This window comes from Cebidichthys violaceus, unplaced genomic scaffold (genome assembly GCF_023349555.1).
Source record: "Cebidichthys violaceus isolate CVI_PGR_0920_01 unplaced genomic scaffold, fCebVio1.0.p SCAF_23, whole genome shotgun sequence".
NCBI classification, from domain to species: domain Eukaryota; kingdom Metazoa; phylum Chordata; class Actinopteri; order Perciformes; family Stichaeidae; genus Cebidichthys; species Cebidichthys violaceus.
In genome coordinates, this window is record NW_027176406.1 from 8990848 (window position 1) to 9008469 (window position 17622).

Below are 17622 nucleotides of genomic sequence, written 5' to 3' on the forward strand. Positions count from 1 at the left end.
AGTATTTTTCTCATGTGAATAGTGTATCAGCCGTTGGAGGAGGGGTTCCCACGAGCCTTGCCATCGAAAAGAATCGATGCAACTGCGCGAGTAGATTTTATGCATTAGTGCTGTAACAGTAAGGTAGTGATTGATTTGAATTTCCAAATATCCCTCCCGCAGTCCAGCACGCACGGGATAAAACCCCAACCTCTGTGCAAGGTCTCCTCCTCCCCCTCCCCTCCTGACGTCATGCATCGAGCTGAAGCTATTGCACGAAAAGAGCTGCTCGCAGCCGCACTGTGAATATCTGTATACTCATAGCTAGGACTGTGGATTGTGCAAAAGAGGGAGAGAGAGAGAGAGAGAGAGAGAGCGAGAGAGAGAGCGAGAGAGAGAGAGAGAGAGGAGGAGAGGTGGAGGGAATACAGTTGGATTTGGATACAACTGGAAAACTACCAAGCGCGCACAGCACGCACCGAGCGGAAGGCACATCGACGGTGCGTAGCCAACATTTCACCGACTCCCCCGCGATCGGATTCAGGCGAGAATGGAGCTCCCTGCCGCCGGAGAGCACGTCTTTGCGGTGGAGGGCATCGAAAAGAAGCGCATCCGCAAGGTAAGAGAGGGAGCACGTTTGCAAACGTTGAACGTTGCAATGTTGCGTTTGACGCGAGCCTCACCAGATTTTCCTTCTCCACCATCACAGGGCAAGATCGAGTACCTGGTCAAGTGGCGAGGCTGGTCTCCCAAGTAAGTCTCAATGCAATTATCATTATATTAAATATCTCCACTGCGATGAGAAAAAAATGCAGAATTTTGCATCAAAATCGAGTGTTGTTACTTAAAAATGCCATTCATCAAGGGCGTGCGCGCACAGAGCGTGTGGTTGTTTGTGGCAGAGTGTGTCCCTGTGTGCGTGCGTGCGTGTGTGTGTGTGCGTAAGGAGAGCGCGGTCGGTATGTGTTTCAGTGTATCCGCGGATGCCTTCACTAATTTATGCGAGGGAAGGGGGTAGGCACAGCCATGTAATCCCGTTTTAATTATTTCTGCTCTGCCAGCGAATTTACGAGACAGTGGTGCTAAAATGGCCGACTGTATGTTGGTGCTGGAGGACCGTTTGGAGAGCACATACAGACAATTCGTCTTTGACATGTTTGCTCTGCAGTTGCGTGTCCTCATGGTTGATCTGCTGTTGCGGGAATGTGACTAATATTTGTTGCACATTTGAATTGAAATCCGCACCTTTTTAAAGTTAAATTGGACGCCTGGCTCACCTGTCCACTCCGCACTGACTGCACAGTCACGGTGAAGACGTGGGAATGTGTGTGTGACGGGACAAACGCTGAGGCCTGTGTGTCAGTTTGAAAAAGGAAGTTTGCACGTGACAGCTCGCTGACAGTTGCTCTTTCCTCTCTACAGATACAACACATGGGAACCAGAGGAAAACATCCTTGACCCGCGCCTCCTCGTCGCGTTTCAACACAGGTGAGAGATGTGGACTTAGGACAGGCCGCGCAGGCTCCAGTTCAGTCATGACCATATATGGGCATGGGAGGAGGGGCGCTCTAGTAACTCTAGCACTGATCCCCCCCCACCCCCACCCCTCCTCCTCCCCACAGAACTGTCTCCTGGGAAAAAGGCTGGGGATGTGGTAGTGAGAATTCCTAAATCATACTAATGGGAAGATCGGACACGAGGAAATGTACGCAGGGATGGAGGCGTAAATTGTAACAAATTATCATCTCATTATGTGATTTTGCGTCAGGAATCCGAGGGCTCAACAGCATGCCATGACAGAAAACGAGTAGCTTTGGAAGATGGACCAATGAAAATGGAAAAGCAATGTTCCCCATGTGGAGTAAACTAAAAATATTTGGTTATAATCGTATTTTTACTAGTTTGCAACTGTAGAGTTTAAGTAGGACAGGTGCTGAATTAGCAGCTGCACTCCAGAGCCTGACTGTTTTCAGTTAGGGTGCAGGACACAAGTGCAGCAGTTTGTTGTGGTTTTCATGTGAGGGGGCCAAGCTACTGCCTGATGGGATTCCCATCACTATACTAATCTGAGATCTGCTAACAGGCTGAGCTGTGCTTTGCTTCTGCAGGCAGATTTCCACCCAAAAGAAAACCACTCAACAACACTAGCGCTGACGCGTCGCATGCAACTGCTGCCTTTATTTTGCTATTTAATGTTGTGGAAAGAGAATATCTCACCTTGGATGCATAAATCATCAACCTGCTTTCAATCGTGGGTCAAGAGTAGGCTTAATAGAGGCCTGTAGGTAATCAGAAACACATCAATGTCAATCTCAGAGGTTGAGATGCTAATGAATACAAATGATGCTGTCATTTTAGCCCTGTGGCACGTGCACAACAACATCTTGTCTGGTTTGCTGGACTCATGAGGGCTGTGAGATTTACTCTCTCTGCAGGCCACCAGGCCGCTTGTGGGACTGGGTAAAGACACGATGGCTGGGGAAAGGAATTTGAATTTCTGAAAAGGCTAATTGACACGCAGTGCTCTCCGGCGTTTCCAGTGTACGGCTCTCATATTCCCCTGCAGCCTGCCTGCCTGTGTGTGTGTGTGTGTGTGTGTGTGTGTGTGTGTGTGTGTGTGTGTGTGTCTGGCTCTTTGCTGATGGTCATGGAGTGCTGCCTCTGCGCCGTGTGTGTGGATTCCTCTCTGCTCCCAGAGGATGGGGGAGGGGATCCGACAAGGGAGGCTGTAATTGCCAAATCTTCTGTGAATAGGGGTCACCCCCGTTGGACGCTGTTTGAAATCGCACACATTATAGCATTAAAATGTAGACTGTTTATTGTGGCGATTTTCTGGCAGCTCTGATAGTTTGAACATCTGCAGCGAGAGGCCAACAATAGGCTGGATTTACACATGCCTGGTGAAGCCTGTGAGCAGCCGGCCTTCACCCACCGCTGGTTATTTATGAGCCAATGATGAGTCAAGGTTTATATCGGGGAGTAATATTTCACAGATAAACCCAAGTGCTCGGTCTAGTCAGTACAACAACAACAACAACACGCTTCCCTCTCTCCTCCCTCTACAAAAACAGTTCCAAGAGATGTTTGTTACATGTCAGATATTCATTCACCCTACATTTTGAGTGTGAGTGAGTGTAGGCGTTGTGTTGCACAAGGGTGGTGGTTTGCATGTTTTCAACAGCAGCACGTATCCCAGAAGTTCTGTTGTTTTTATCCCATTTCATCCCTCATGACCCTAATTACAGATTCAATGTAGAAGGAAGGGCGTGCTGCAGGACGGAGGAGGTTTGAAAGACAAGGGGAGATTTTTCCTGCTGTAGCCTTAATTGAATTTCTCCTGGATAATGAGAATATGGAATGGGCCTATTACCATGGAGAGCTATGCAAATAAGGACCATAATGCTTTGCAGCAGGTCACACGTGGGCATTCATTAGTCCTCCAAATCTAAATTCCACTTTTGACCTTGAATAGGTAGAAGAAAATGAACAAATAAATACTCCAAATGTCAACCCTGTAATCTTCTATGTGATATAATTTTTTTAATACAGAAAGGTGGAAAACTGTCATTTAAATTAGATGTTATATTGAGAAGGTAAATATAGTGCAAGAAAATGTAATTACCTTTTTGTTTTCACAGAGAGAGACAGGAGCAGCTGTTGGGATATCGCAAACGGGGGCCAAAACCAAAACATCTTTTACTCCAGGTAATTATCTTCTTCATCGTTTATGAGTCATCACATGACAGTTTCTGCAGAAATGTTCTGCTTTTCTAAGCCTTCCTGTTAAGTTTCGCTCTGTAAGAGGCCAAAAAGGGGTTTTGGGCCTGTCAGGTGTTGGAGAGCTGCAGTCATCATGGTCGTGGTTATTAATAGATTTCTTTGAGCGAGATGGAGTAAAGGGCAAAGAAAGGATGGGGTCCTACAGCTGATTTGTTTGCTCACTCATCATGAAACAGGGTTTGTTGCCTGAGGTTATGCAAGCGCCGCATGAGTGCACTCATTTTATCTGCATGTTCATAATTTTTTTTATGCTAAATAGCTTCATATGCAAAGAAACCGCTTTAAAGAGAGCTTATTATTGTAGGGTCTTTTTGGACCAAGTGAATCTGTATCAGGAGAATGTTTTCTTTCATTTCCCTGTTTGCAAAAGATGAAAATAGATGGCTGAAAGTAGCACTTGTCTTGTGCTTTGACTATTTTACCTCTGTCCTTTTTAGAATGTGATAATATATTTTGGGAGACTTGGAGCCAATTGTTATGCAGTGTCACTCCCGAAGAGGCATACCACATTGCCAGAGTCACACGTGGCCAGCAATCAGGAATAAAGCGTGACATGTCTGGTGGCACTTCTCTGACCTGAGGTCACAGCCGGAGCGTCTTGAGCGTTCCGCTGCAGTTCCCCTTTGACAGCCCGAAGGGTCAGCCTGTACAGGAGGAGGGGGAGGGGACAAGATGGTGGGAGCGAGGTTGTGAACTGAGCACTGATTGGATAGTTAATTTCAATTTCCAAAAGGCTTCCGCATCTTGTAAAGTCTTTCATTTTCAGCTTGTGGGTCTGCTTATTTTAGCTGCTGTTTGAACTCCTTTTGAAAGGGGCATTATCCCTGATGATGTCATGGTGATGTCATGGGGGTTATCTGAGCTTGGACTTGGAGATCCCAAGTTTATTACATAAAACTGTGCATTTCAGAATAGTGGTATAGTGTTTGAAAGACTTTTGCCAGGGAAGGTAAATCACAGCGAGGCGAGTGTCGCATTATGGGAAATGTAGGATCTGGTCTTCACAGAGCTTCTCATATATATATATATATATACTTTTGTTAATCTGTCTCTTGTGAGACCTCACCAACACATGCACTATTTAGTTGGCCTATTTTTTTTTTTGTTATTAGTTAAAGACATCCCAGAATTCCAATCCTCATTATTATTATTTGGCTCATTATATTCTTGAGTTTGGTGAAAATAGGGGAAATGTTAAACTTGGTGTCTTGTCTCTTTCTTCAAGGTACCCTCATTTGCCAGAAGATCCTGTATCCCTGCAGGTTTTGAAGAATCATCTCAGGACGCTGAGGCTATCCTCAAGTCCGACCCCATCCCGGTCCAGCGCCCCCAGCCTCAACAGTACCAGCTCAACAGCAAGAAGCACCATCAGTACCAGCCCAGCAGCCAGGAGATCCCCGCTGACCAGCCAACCAACGGCAAGAAGAAGTTCATCTACCAGCTCAACAGCAAAAAGCACCACCACTATGAGCCCGACCCGAGCATGTACGACGCACAGGCTTCCAGGCTCAAAGAGGTGGTCAAAGTTCAGGAACCGGCCAGTAAACCGGCAAATCCTGGCTGGAACTTACCGCTGGCCCTGCAGCAGAAATGGGTTCGAGACAAAGACACAGGCTGCTTGAGCAAAGTTAAAGAGGTGGCAGTGGAGGTGAGGAAACCCGCTGTTAAAGATGCTGAGAGCGAACATGCCCTTAAACCCAATCCTAAAGACGCGACCCTGCCTAGCGCCATTAGCAGCAAAATGAAGATAATCAAGAACAAAAACAAGAATGGACGTATTGTTATTGTCATGAGCAAATATATGGACAGCAACAAGGCTCATGGAGCTAAGGGTAAACACGGGGAATCTTCAAGCGAAGTGAAACCCCAAAGCACCAAACCGTCGGAGAACAATCCAGCACACACAACCAAAATGGTGGAGCACCCTGAGAACGGTATCCCAAAAGAGCTCTGTAACGGCAGCTCCCTCCCTGCTGCAGAGCACCCTATAAAGTGTTCCCCAAAGGACAGACAATTCTCCAAACCTTCACCAAGCACAGCAGAGGAATACAACACCGAGGTGGCCCGTGGTCAGGCCGATTTACCGGATGATCTACCCCTTCAGCTGACTGCTAGCTCACCCATGACGTCGTGGTCTGTTGACACCAACATCCAGACCCCAACAGCCGTTGACCAGATCAGGATCCCTTCTTTTCCCAACGACCGCAAGCGAAAGCTATCAGATCCCGCTGAGGACAGGAGCGTCTCCAAAACCTACCTGACTTCCAGAAGCTTCAGCGTCCCCAGCACTGTGGTCACGCCACCTCAGGACAAACCTATGGACCTCCACTGTAGCGGCCCCCGCCACAGCAGTACATTTACATATGAGGTCGTGGACTCTGGCAGCCAAGAGGAGCCGATGGATCTCAGCTGCCCAAAGAATAAGAATCAGGTGGAGACGGAGATACTGCCGGAGCCCGAGCCTGCCGTCACAAACACAACTCATGTGATAGAAGACGCACAGAAATCCACAGAGAAATCTAAAGAAGCACCTCTTCAAAAAATCTCTCCTTTTATGGGAAATATCATAATCACTGACATCACAACAAACAGTCTGACTGTCACATTCAAGGAATTTGTTTCTTTCTAAGAAACCATTTTGTAAAATAGGACTACCAGTGACCGATTGGATGAATGCTGTTAATATGTACATATGTAAAAAAACATCAGAATTTTGTAAATGTTGAAATTTATAATTTATCATTCAAATTCAATATGTTTCTTAGAATGTTTTATACTGTAACTCCTCTGTGACGTCGTAGCCAAGAAAGTGCCCTCGAGGATTTGAGCGAATGCATTCAGGTGGATGTGTTCCACTTTTAAAAAACGGTTTATTTGTCATATGGAGCCTAATGGGATACTTTTGCTGTTCTTTCATACCTGCACCAAACTTATAACCTGAGATGTATGAAGGCTTATACATGTTTCTTATGAATAATATCACTTATTTTGGTCCTGATAGAAGGTAGAGAGGATGTTGTTGAGTATATGGTGATCAAAGATCAAATTGAAAGCACTTAATTACATTTTCACATGTTTGTTGTGTCATTACGAGGACAGAAACAGCTTTTCTCTTGAAGTCTTATTTCACTTTTTACTCCAGACAGGTTCCCTTAGACGGAATTGGCATATTTTGTTAGATGTTTTGTTTGTGGTTTGTTTGAGAAAACATGCTAAGCTATGACATGCAAATTTACAAAGCAGGTGTGTCTGAATACAGTGGAAACACAGTGTGGGACGCGCTCGGCTGTGTCAATAACCTTAAAGAAATGTCCCGGTCTTTTCTTCTTTTGTCAGGTTTTGATCTTGCTGCTGACATGCAACAAAGCCGTCAGTGAATATGCCGTTGCAACCCGATCTATTGCTATGTTGCACATTTCACCTTTAGCAAACATTTATGGACTGAAATGTGACATCTCAAAGGTCTGTTACTATTAAGAACAAGGTGTCATTTATCAAACATGTGACTTACCATTAAGACGACGTATTGATTCTTACCGTAATTACATCATGATTTATTAACTTATTGTTGACCTCACATATTGCTGGAGTTACTTTAAAATACATACGCTAGTCTCATTAGGACTCTCCTAATGTCACAGAGAGTAGCGATATTCATCTCATTTTGCTTTTGGAGCTCATTGTATTATCTGGAAAACACACGTTACTGTTATTAGCTTTCGAAAAAAAGCTACCAGGGTGATTAATGAGTACGTTACACAGATTAATTAAATGTGAGTCGCGAGGCGGCCTTTGTATACTGTTACATGCGAGCCAATGAGTGCAAGCTGTTTTGATTATGCTGCTGAAAATTCAAATGTCAAAGCTGTTGGATGTAACCTGCATTTGAGTCTAAATTGCCTTCCACGCACGTTTGATGCAAACCAGTAAGAATGCTATAATAATAATAATAAAAAATATAGCATATTTATTGCCGTTTAACTTGTAACAAAGATGCTCTCTGCATCAGAAGCTACAATTGATTCCATTGAACAGTTGAAAAGATGTTTTAAGTCTGTTAGCTCCTTTTTGTTCTCTATTTTGTGCTTTGTTTTGTTCATTCTCGCACTTGGTTCGAAATCAAAATGATTGATATAAAGTATGTTCTACCAGGAGTTGGTAGACTTATTGCTGTTGGCACAGCTTATTGGATGGTATGTTTCACAATAAAGAGAGAGAAATAACCTCTTACATGTTTATGTATTTATATTTGATGGGTTGTTGATAAATTGGACATACTATTGGCAAACTTTTCTATTGTTTTTTTAGTGTTCAGTGAAAGATTTATGTATCACTGTTCCTGCCCTGCAGTTGTTATGAAGCGTTTCTGCTGATACAGAGAACGAATGGAACAATAAACACAAGAAACACTAACTTGGTTGTGAACCATGAATAGAAAAACAGATCATGTTGCATAATCACAAACGATCCCGCACAAAGGGCCCTCTGTATTGTATAACTGCACCGGCCACTTGTATTATTAAAACTTTAGCCATGCATTATTTTTCTACTGCAGCTCGACCCCAAGCAGGAATGTAAACACACAACATAACTGGAGGGAAGACTGTTATGTAACTGTTAGATTCCATCAAGAAGAAGGCGTCATGGAGGGTATTTGTCCGTCGTATAATAAGTGTGTGTGCCTTCCAGAACACAGTGCCTGTTAGGAACGTCAGTTTTATGACATTTAATTAGCGTCTGCAACATGACCATGGCATTTCCAGATCATTGTGTAACTTGTTGTTATAGGACTGTGTTGTCTCGTAAAAAACACTGTCACTATGACAGCAATTCTGCCTACATTATTAACACACAGTAAAGGACAAGTTCAGACCTATGAAGACACAGATATATGCAAAGCTTCAGATACACGTTGGTGCATATCTCAGCTGACCTTTCATGACATTGCCAAATGTATGGGCCTCACTCAGTCTTGTCTTGTCAGTATTGAAGTTACTGTAATTTTATTATGTTGGTAATTCTCTTCAAACTGCCTTTGTCTCCCTATTATCTTTGTTTCTTCCGAAGCGAGGGTCAAAGGACAGATGGTGCTGTACACATTGTAGAGGTAAATTTGTGATATTGGCCTATATAGTTAAAACTCACTTGACTTAAAGAGAATCATTAAAAGCCCTCTAACCAGGACTTTGATCTGAAAATGTAAGCAGAAATTGTTGTCTTTATATTGGAATCTCAAGCTTGTAAAGAGATTAACTCCTGAATGTTTTGAGTGTTAGAAAGGCCCAGGAGTGTGTGTGTGTGTGTGTGTGTGTGTGTGTGTGTGTGTGTGTGTGTGTGTGTGTGCTGTGTCTTTAGTTTAGTCATGGGAGTTCCCTATTAAAGAATGTGACACAAACAGAGAACTCTTTAAGAACAGAAACAAGAACAGAAACATGGGACATATCTCCACTCCACTTAAATCAAATGGATTAGGCATTTTTTCCATCTACTTTTTAAATGACTAGTCTTTCTCTCTGAACTTCCCTGATCCTGTTTTGTTATCAGTTAACAGTCATTTCTCACGGTGGTTTTCTGGCTTACAAGTGCGTAAAAATACGCATGGATCTCATGGAGGCAATCAGGGCTAGAATTTCCCAAGAATGACCTCAACTTCAAATTTGATTCGTTTTCGACCAATAAACAAATTTTCACTTAGATTAGAATAACCAGCTGAAGTGGGAAGAGTAAGAGTTAATTAACTTAGAGTCCAAACATGCTGTCAGTGTCAGTGGTCACTTTCAAATCAGAATAAATCTGATAATTAACAAATAAATAACGTCCGTTGTTATTTGGGCTGTGTGAGCTACTGAAGTCTAATAAGAGCAAAAATATGACAACCAATCAATTACTCCTAACAAGCCCATATGGTAGCATGGCAACCAAAGACACACATGACACATTTCTCAGTTTCGAACCTCATATCAGTTGATATTAGCGGAGTTTCAAAACCCACGAACACACAACTTCGCATCTCTCTCTCTCTCTCTCTCTCTCTCTCTCTCTCTCTCTCTCTCTCTCTCTCTCTCTCTCTCTCTCTCTCTCTCTCTCTCTCTCTCTCTCTCTCTCTCTCTATAGGCCGTTCATGGCTTTGAACCAGCTATGCAGTCAGTCATGCATCCGTAGGAAACTGAAACATCGTTGAGCAGGGGAACATATTTATAGACCAAGTGTGATGTTTCACATTCCCTCTTTATCATCGTACCCACCAGCAGTCTGCACAGTGTCGGGTTCATCCCCGCACAGTGCAGCCTCACAGGATCATGTCAGCAGCAGGATCGTTTGGATAATTTAAAGCCCAGTGTGTGACCCGGAGAAGGCCTGTTGCTCAGTAAATGTAATAGATCTGAATAAAAAGATGACATTTTAAAACATATGGAAGGATCGTTCATTAATTGTGGAATCGCTGATGACTTCCTGTATTTTATTTCCAAATACATAAAACAATGGAGAAAAAAAAGGCTCAGTGGATCTTTATTTTATTTAATTTTCATCCAGAAAAAGCGGATGTAACCAGATGTAACCTAAAAACCTAAAATAGTTACAGTGTGGGAAATGAGAGCTGGTGCTGTGGCGTGGTCTATCGGGCTGCTGTAAAGGGTGCTTTCTAATTCAAAGTATGCGCCAAAATATGGCTTCGCAGTTTCTCGCTTAGTGTTTTTTGTGTGTGAGCCACCTTCAGCAGAAAATGTCGCCCGGTGAAGTAGGACAGTCAACAGCGAGCTGTGCGCAGCAGTTGCCCAGAAACCAGAGAGCCAATAATGTTCTCACAGAGCCAGCACTGTTTATTCATGTACGGCTGTCGCCATTGCGGCTCCCGCAGACTCACTTTTCACCGACTCACAGCCAAATATGGAGAACCGCAGCAGCAGTCCCCGCTCTCTACACGCACCAGCCGCCTTTCTCTCCGAACACAAACCGTGCAGGCTCTAGCCATTATAGTACCGACAGGAAATGTCGGTCTACAGGCTATGACTATCAAAATGGTGGTTCATATTTCTACGGCAGCCACAACGCATCTTTTGTCCGCGGCGCGCCCGCCTTTGTCTACTCCACAGCGGGGAGAATTTAAACAGATATCAGCAAATGTACATATATATATACATAGCCTATAGTTCAGTATGTTAAACGTGATCGAGAATGAAGACGGACAAACGACGTATACAGCCTCCCTGCTTATGCTGCGATTTCATTTCACACATCTGCAGTAAATGATCCCACGTCTAATTATCCTCACAAATTATTGCAATTGATTAAAACCCTGCCTGTTTACTTTAATGTGCGTAATTTCACGAAAATAAGAAGTCGGGATTTCAGGGTTAATACAACATGATGAGCGCAGATCAATAAGGAATAGAGAGCAAAGCATTTGTAGGCAATATTTCTCAATAATACAAAGATTTTGCAGTCATTTTTTGTCAAATAACTGTGAATATGTATTTATATAATATCACATTTTAGCTGCATTCGCTTGTTGAAGCTGTAACGTCTTTTACAATCACCACAGTGGCCAAATAATTTGTTGTCTGGCCCCCAGCATCAACAAATAGGCGTTGACGGTAGATACCTGATGCGGGGACTTCAGCCCTGCTATATTCATTTAATGAATAAACTCTTCTGCACAGGCGGCATAGTGTATTCCTTTTAAATAGATACACTGGAAAAGAGAAAGACAATCGAAGTAACAATCTGAAAATAAAAACCATCCAGTATCGTGCCCATGCTCTGTTGTGTGTAGAGCATTTTAAATTAATTTGATTATTTTTTAAAGTGCAATTTGAACTTCCGTTCAGCTCAGTTGGATGGATAATGTGGATGACCTGGAGGCCTTAGCAGGTAAAGACTGCAAGGTGAAGATACGCTGACGTGTCTCTTGACGAAATTTAAGATTTAGGACAAATTTGTAATAATCATTCTATTTTTCTATCATTTAAAATGAAAAGCTTATGAATGTAAAAAAAATTGCACCTGAGGCCCACAGAAAAAGAAGCTGCAGCTTCTTCCCCTTTTACATGTTTGTTGGTTAAATTGTGAGATTAATATTCCGAGTAAATGTTATCATCACGACCATATTAGTGGTTCAATATATTCTAGAAAAGCTGCTGCTGGGCAAAAACCTCCAACTATAATAGTAACAATGATAATAGTAATAATACTTTGCTATATACTGAGTGCAGAAATACAAACATTTAATGTTTAATTAAATTATAAATGCTTAGTTTTATTTGTGAGGTAACCCCAGAAATATTTAGATAAAAACACAATATTAACAATACAAATAATAATTACAATAATGTTTCTGAAATCTATTTATAATATGACCATTGCTGTCAATAACCGAAATCTCAGCAACAACAGGCCCTCATGACGACATTTAGCCTATAAGAAGATTCAATTAAATCTTCTCTAAGATATATTTATTGTCAGTAAATGCACAAAGTATTCTGATTGGCTCTCAATATTTTGTGTTTTTTTTTTTTTTTACATGCAGAGACAGTTTAGCTGATGATGATATAATTTAAATGCAGGTAAATCACACTCTGCCCTGCTGGATGTAGTCCAGTTAAGCAAGTTACACCTTGACTCAAATCTTTCCGAGTCTCAAAACTCCTCCAGGCCTTAAAATAATGTTATTAACCGCCCTCTGAATAAATAGGCTGCATAATCTACTTGTTGTTGAGGGAAGAAATCGGCCGTTTTGGGCCATATTTGCTCTTCATGTAATTTGGTTCGTCTTCTAATATCATATGATCATGATTCTAAACAAGCTGACGTCGCTTCAATGTTTCCGTGAAATATTGAAAAAAATATATAGCTTCTGGAATAATCATTAAAAACCGTTAGTCTTTTCTGAAGGGTGTTTTTCCCCCACAGCGTGCGTAAAATCGTAATGCGCAAAAGTCCAATTACGCGTGACATGGCATGACATTGTGGCACGTGGACTATTTTCTTTTAATATGCAGCACCTGAAAATCTGGGATTATAAATGAAACTGTATTGCAGCAGATTGTATAAACTAATTATTTTTTAACAATCAGTCATGAACTTTTAGATCAAAACCAAAGCTCGTCTGAGGGTTACTCGAAAGGATTTATCTTCAATGTGGCTGATATCTCACCATTTATGTTCCTTTCTGACACATTTTAATGCAGGGATTTATATTGTAATGATTTGAATTGTATTGTTCAAATATTGATGCTTTAACATATACAGACTAATATATACAGATGTCTTGTGTAAATGTGTTCAGATTCATATGTGTTGCGCCTGTGAATGAAACCTTGCAGTCATTCTCTTCTCTCTCTGATTTAATCTTTCTTTTTTTTTTTAAAGAAGATGAAATTAAACTTTTTTTTTCTTTTGGTTTGGGGTCTTTAGACCCCCTCGGGGATCTCAGGGGGTCCGTGGATCTGCTCCGGGAGCCTCTGATTTTGCTTGTCCCACTGTGCCAGACATTCCTGTACAGCAGCCAGAGCAGCGGGACTCCTCCCCTTCACTCAGAAACCCGGAGCACGTAGCAACAACTGAGCCAATGTGCTCCACCGCGATCCGTCCTTCCGACTGCGGTGCCTGGCAACAGAAAAAGACGTGATGACGTCCTCACCAGATTGCGTATTATGGGATGTGCGGAATTAAAACAACCCGAAGAGGACACGGGGACGACTAAAATATTAAAAGAGACAGAAATAAACGAGGTGTGTGGTGAATCATGGAGCTCTCGGCTGTTGGTGAGAGCGTCTTCGCTGCAGAGTCCATCATTAAACGGCGAATCAGACGGGTATTTGCTTCTTTTTTTTCTACCCACAGGCTGTCTGCACACCTATTACGCAACCATTTGTTTGTACGGCGCCAGTAGGCAATCCTAACCTGAATCTATTACGGATCTGTTTTGCAGGGTCGCTGGGAATATCTCGTGAAATGGAAGGGCTGGTCTCAGAAGTGAGTATTGTAGCCGAGGCTGCGAAGGACAGCGCTCCACTCTGGCCGCTCGAACAACTGCACCAGACTGTCGGTTATTCTGCTCGTGGATGTTTGTTTTTTAATCATATCATCTGTTCTGTGTGCTGTGGTGCAGTCTACCATATGCCCGGAGGCTCCTATGCACCCGTTGAAGGGTTGTGAATGTCTGAGCTTCAGCCCACCGGGATGTATTGAAGTCCTCACTTAGCGTTAGCAATGGCTGGGTTCACCATGTGTCACTGTCCGCTACGCTGCAATCGCAGCGCAAGCCGCAAACTCGCTTTGATAAAAGTCTTCCACCGCGCGTGTGTGCGCGTTGACATGCTATTCGCCTAACGCATGGCAACAAACACCTCTCCTCCTTGTTGTTGGCACACAGGTACAGCACTTGGGAGCCGGAGGAAAACATTCTGGATGCACGTCTCTTCGCTGCCTTCGAGGAGAGGTGAGGGTTTGACAGCGCAGCAGTAGGCCTCTATGCAGAAACGAGACGGTACCGCGCATTATGTGCCACAGTAACGGCCATTTGAATAACGCATTAAGTCTACATTTGAATCTTTTAAATCTTTAGTTTTTGCAAAGGAAGTGGTAACAAGTGTCAGTGGAGTCTGTTTCCACATCACACAGTTGCAATGTGTGCTGCCATTTTCTTATCACGAACAGATAATCTGCTGTATTCTGATTTATTAACTTATTCAAATAAAAACATTCTAAAAACCCCCCATCTCACTCCAATATTGGCAGAGTATGACCTACTTGGAATATTTTATTTTCTGATGTAATTATAGAATAAATTAAAAAAAAGATATATTTGTAAATGCCTGATGATTCTTTTAATGCCTTTCATTCATCAGGGAGCGCGAAAGGGAGCTGTACGGGCCGAAGAAGAGGGGCCCCAAACCTGAGACATTTCTCTTGAAGGTGAGTGAATCTTTTGATGCGCACATCTCGGGGTTTCATTCCATCTTCTCGCCTTACTGAGGCGATACAGATGATGAGTCATTTTCAAGACATGACAACTACAGTCTGAATTATTTATTTTTTTAAATATTGGACTTGGATTTTTTTTTTTTTAAATAGTGGAATGACAATTGACACCCAAATGAAAACCCGTCGTTTACCCAGTGTTTTTATGAGGTTAAGTTTGGGACGGATTTTTGAACATCCTCATCATATTAGTTGTATGTATCTGACATGCATTTAAATGCAAAGCAGTTTTAGGACGACGCGTTGGACGTTCAGTGTAACGAGTCTGATCTACAGCTGCTTCTCCTAACACTTTAAATTTTCTCTGAAGGCTCTCTGGGAAAGCTCCTCTCATTAACGGTATTTGCTCTGTCCTCAGGCCAAAGCCAAAGAAAAGACGTATGAATTTAGACGAGAGGTTCCGAGGGGGTTCCAGGTTTCCTACCCCGTTCCGGAGCCTGTCATAACACCGAGGGCCCGGGAGGGTTTACGCGCCGTGGTTCCTACAATCTTCCCACCGAGCTCGATCAACAGAGGGGAAAGTGTCCACATCCGACCAGCAGAGCTCGAGAGGAGGCCCAGGCCGACTCCACCAGCTCCTCTGACAGTCCAAGAAGCCGTTCGGTTCCCCAAAAAGAGAGGGCGCAAACCGAAGCTGCATTTAAATTATGATAACGATGACGGAAGCAGCTCAGTAGAGCCGGACACCAAACGGAGCAGGCCTCCGGAGGAGCCGGGGTCACACGGTTTGTCCAACATGCCCCGACGCTTGCTCCATCACGGAGAGACGTCAGATCAAAGCCTCATCCAGCTGACCAGGAGGTTTCAGGAGGAGACCACGATAACACCCAAACACAGCAGCGTGCGGAGACACGCAGGTCTGTCTTACAGCTGCGCATTCAGTCCAGATGTGCGCGAAAGTGATCAGGGGATAAACAGGACTAAATGTTTGTCCAGGTTGTCTATTCCTCGGCCCAGCAGCTCCGCAGAACACCGAAAACACCAGGTGAAGGAGCGCTGTCTGCCCCAGGAACAACCTGCTGTCATCGCCACACAGTCAGAGTCCATCCATGATCAGTCCACGCGACCATCCTCGACCTGGACCCCCAGTTTCACCAGTCTGGACGCTGTGACCGTGACAGATGTCACCATGAACTTCTTGACAGTCACCGTCAGAGAAAGCAACACCGAGAAAGGCTTTTTCAAGGAGAAAAGATAAATAGGTCCATGTGCTTCGGATGTAGGTCAGAGGAAGCTAATATATGCGTAAATAATTGTTTAACAAGCTACTAACTAACACGCCTACTGTAATACTATATTTTTTTTCTATGTAACTGTCAAACGTGTACATACAAATATTTAATACGCTGCTGAGAAAATAAAAAAAGTGAAAGTGAATGTGAGTTAATGTTTTTGTACTCAGTCCTATCATCTTCTTAAGATGATCCTTTTTTGTCTTTTTTTTAGAAACTTTTCAAACATGTCATTCAATATAAAAAGCCATTTCATATATATTTTTTTAAATAATCCCACAATTAGACTTCACTAAAATGCATCCATTGACAGTGTTCCCTCAAGGATTTTAAAGTTACAAAGTTTGATCCGCGTTCTACCCAAAGTTAGTCTGGGTTTTGAAGATAATTTCCAGTTATGTTTTAACTAAAAAGCCATGTGACATGGTTCTTGATTCCCAAACCTATTATTAGTGTTTGTAGGTAGCAAACAATTTATATAATCAATCTCACTTTGCAAGAAAATTAAACTCCAACTTCAACATGTTTAAATGACTTAAATAAATGATCCCTTTTTAGTCCCGAATCTAAAACGCTCGATTAGACGGTGGAATACAATATTTTTGTGAAGGCTTTTTTTTTTTATAATTCCTGCTGAGCAAGAATTTGTTTGTACGAAATACTCTTTACAACGATTTTGGGAACATATCTGAACACACGCATAAGCTAAAATGAGCTGATTTGTATTTATTAAAGTTGTTTTTTTCTACTGTAATTTTGAATGGGGAGCTTTGTGTCACACGAGACTGTTTCTGTGATCACGCCGGTTCAAATCAAACCATGAGGGCCTGATGTCAAGTTTAAGAAGTCCTGTTATTAATTTGCATTCACGTTCATTTGAATATCTTTTCCTTTTTTTGTTTTGCAAGTTGCAGTTGGAAAGCTATGAATCATATCTTATGAAATATATAAACAGCCTACATATTGAAACTGTGAGGCGTTGGTGGACCTAAGTCAAACGTACAAGCGCATTCTTCTTGTTTCATCATAAGCACCATTATCTTCATCATCACTACTGTCGTTCGGTAAGATTGCAGACTGTCAGACTGCAAAGGGCGAGTTAGGCCTTAAAGCTGATCGCGAGGCTATGAGTGAGTTAGTTTCGACTCGTTTGATGATGATGATGATAATAGGATTACTTATTGCGACATCAATGAGCAATTTGATTGCTGTATGCACGGAACATAGAGGCTGAATCACAGGAGGTGTTTCCCAAACTGTGACCTCGTGTCTGGTTAAATGATCGGAGGGGATTTTCTAATTTATTTTTTAATGCGTTGAACTGTAATTTTAAGATCATGTATAGGCCGTAATGTGTTCAATCAATGACGACGGTTTTTGTCAGCACACAATTCGGATCACCTTGATCCTTCAGGCCTTTACAATATATGAATGATCCAGGCTCCAGGCTCCAGAGGCCACTTCTTTCAGGCACAAAGCCTCCATTCATTTGGCGTTGCTTTGTCTCTCTGAGACACATGACCCAATCTGACCATCCGGTACTCCTGTGAGAACTGTCCGTCTGCTTTCTGTCTCACCGATGGTCATTTAAAATGTGGCTTATAGGCCAATATCTCAATTTGGTGTTGTGGTTTAATGGGAACTGGTG

General features: G+C 42.7%; 2 protein-coding genes across 2 annotated transcripts; both read left to right on the plus strand.

The window, feature by feature from the left end:
- Nucleotides 1-280: 280 nt before the first annotated feature.
- cbx4 (chromobox homolog 4 (Pc class homolog, Drosophila)) lies at nucleotides 281-7989 on the plus strand. The gene is made up of 5 exons (XM_068718820.1): nucleotides 281-598; nucleotides 689-732; nucleotides 1402-1467; nucleotides 3618-3684; nucleotides 4985-7989. Exons 1-5 carry the CDS (start codon nucleotides 530-532, stop codon nucleotides 6386-6388), a joined length of 1650 nt encoding a protein of 549 aa, XP_068574921.1. The 5' UTR covers nucleotides 281-529; the 3' UTR covers nucleotides 6389-7989.
- Nucleotides 7990-13354: 5365 nt separating this feature from the next.
- Nucleotides 13355-16119, plus strand: cbx8a (chromobox homolog 8a (Pc class homolog, Drosophila)). Its single transcript, XM_068719056.1, has 5 exons — nucleotides 13355-13573; nucleotides 13691-13734; nucleotides 14135-14200; nucleotides 14610-14676; nucleotides 15101-16119. The coding sequence occupies exons 1-5, from the start codon at nucleotides 13505-13507 to the stop codon at nucleotides 15938-15940; spliced, it is 1086 nt and encodes a 361-aa protein (XP_068575157.1). The 5' UTR covers nucleotides 13355-13504; the 3' UTR covers nucleotides 15941-16119.
- Nucleotides 16120-17622: the final 1503 nt, after the last annotated feature.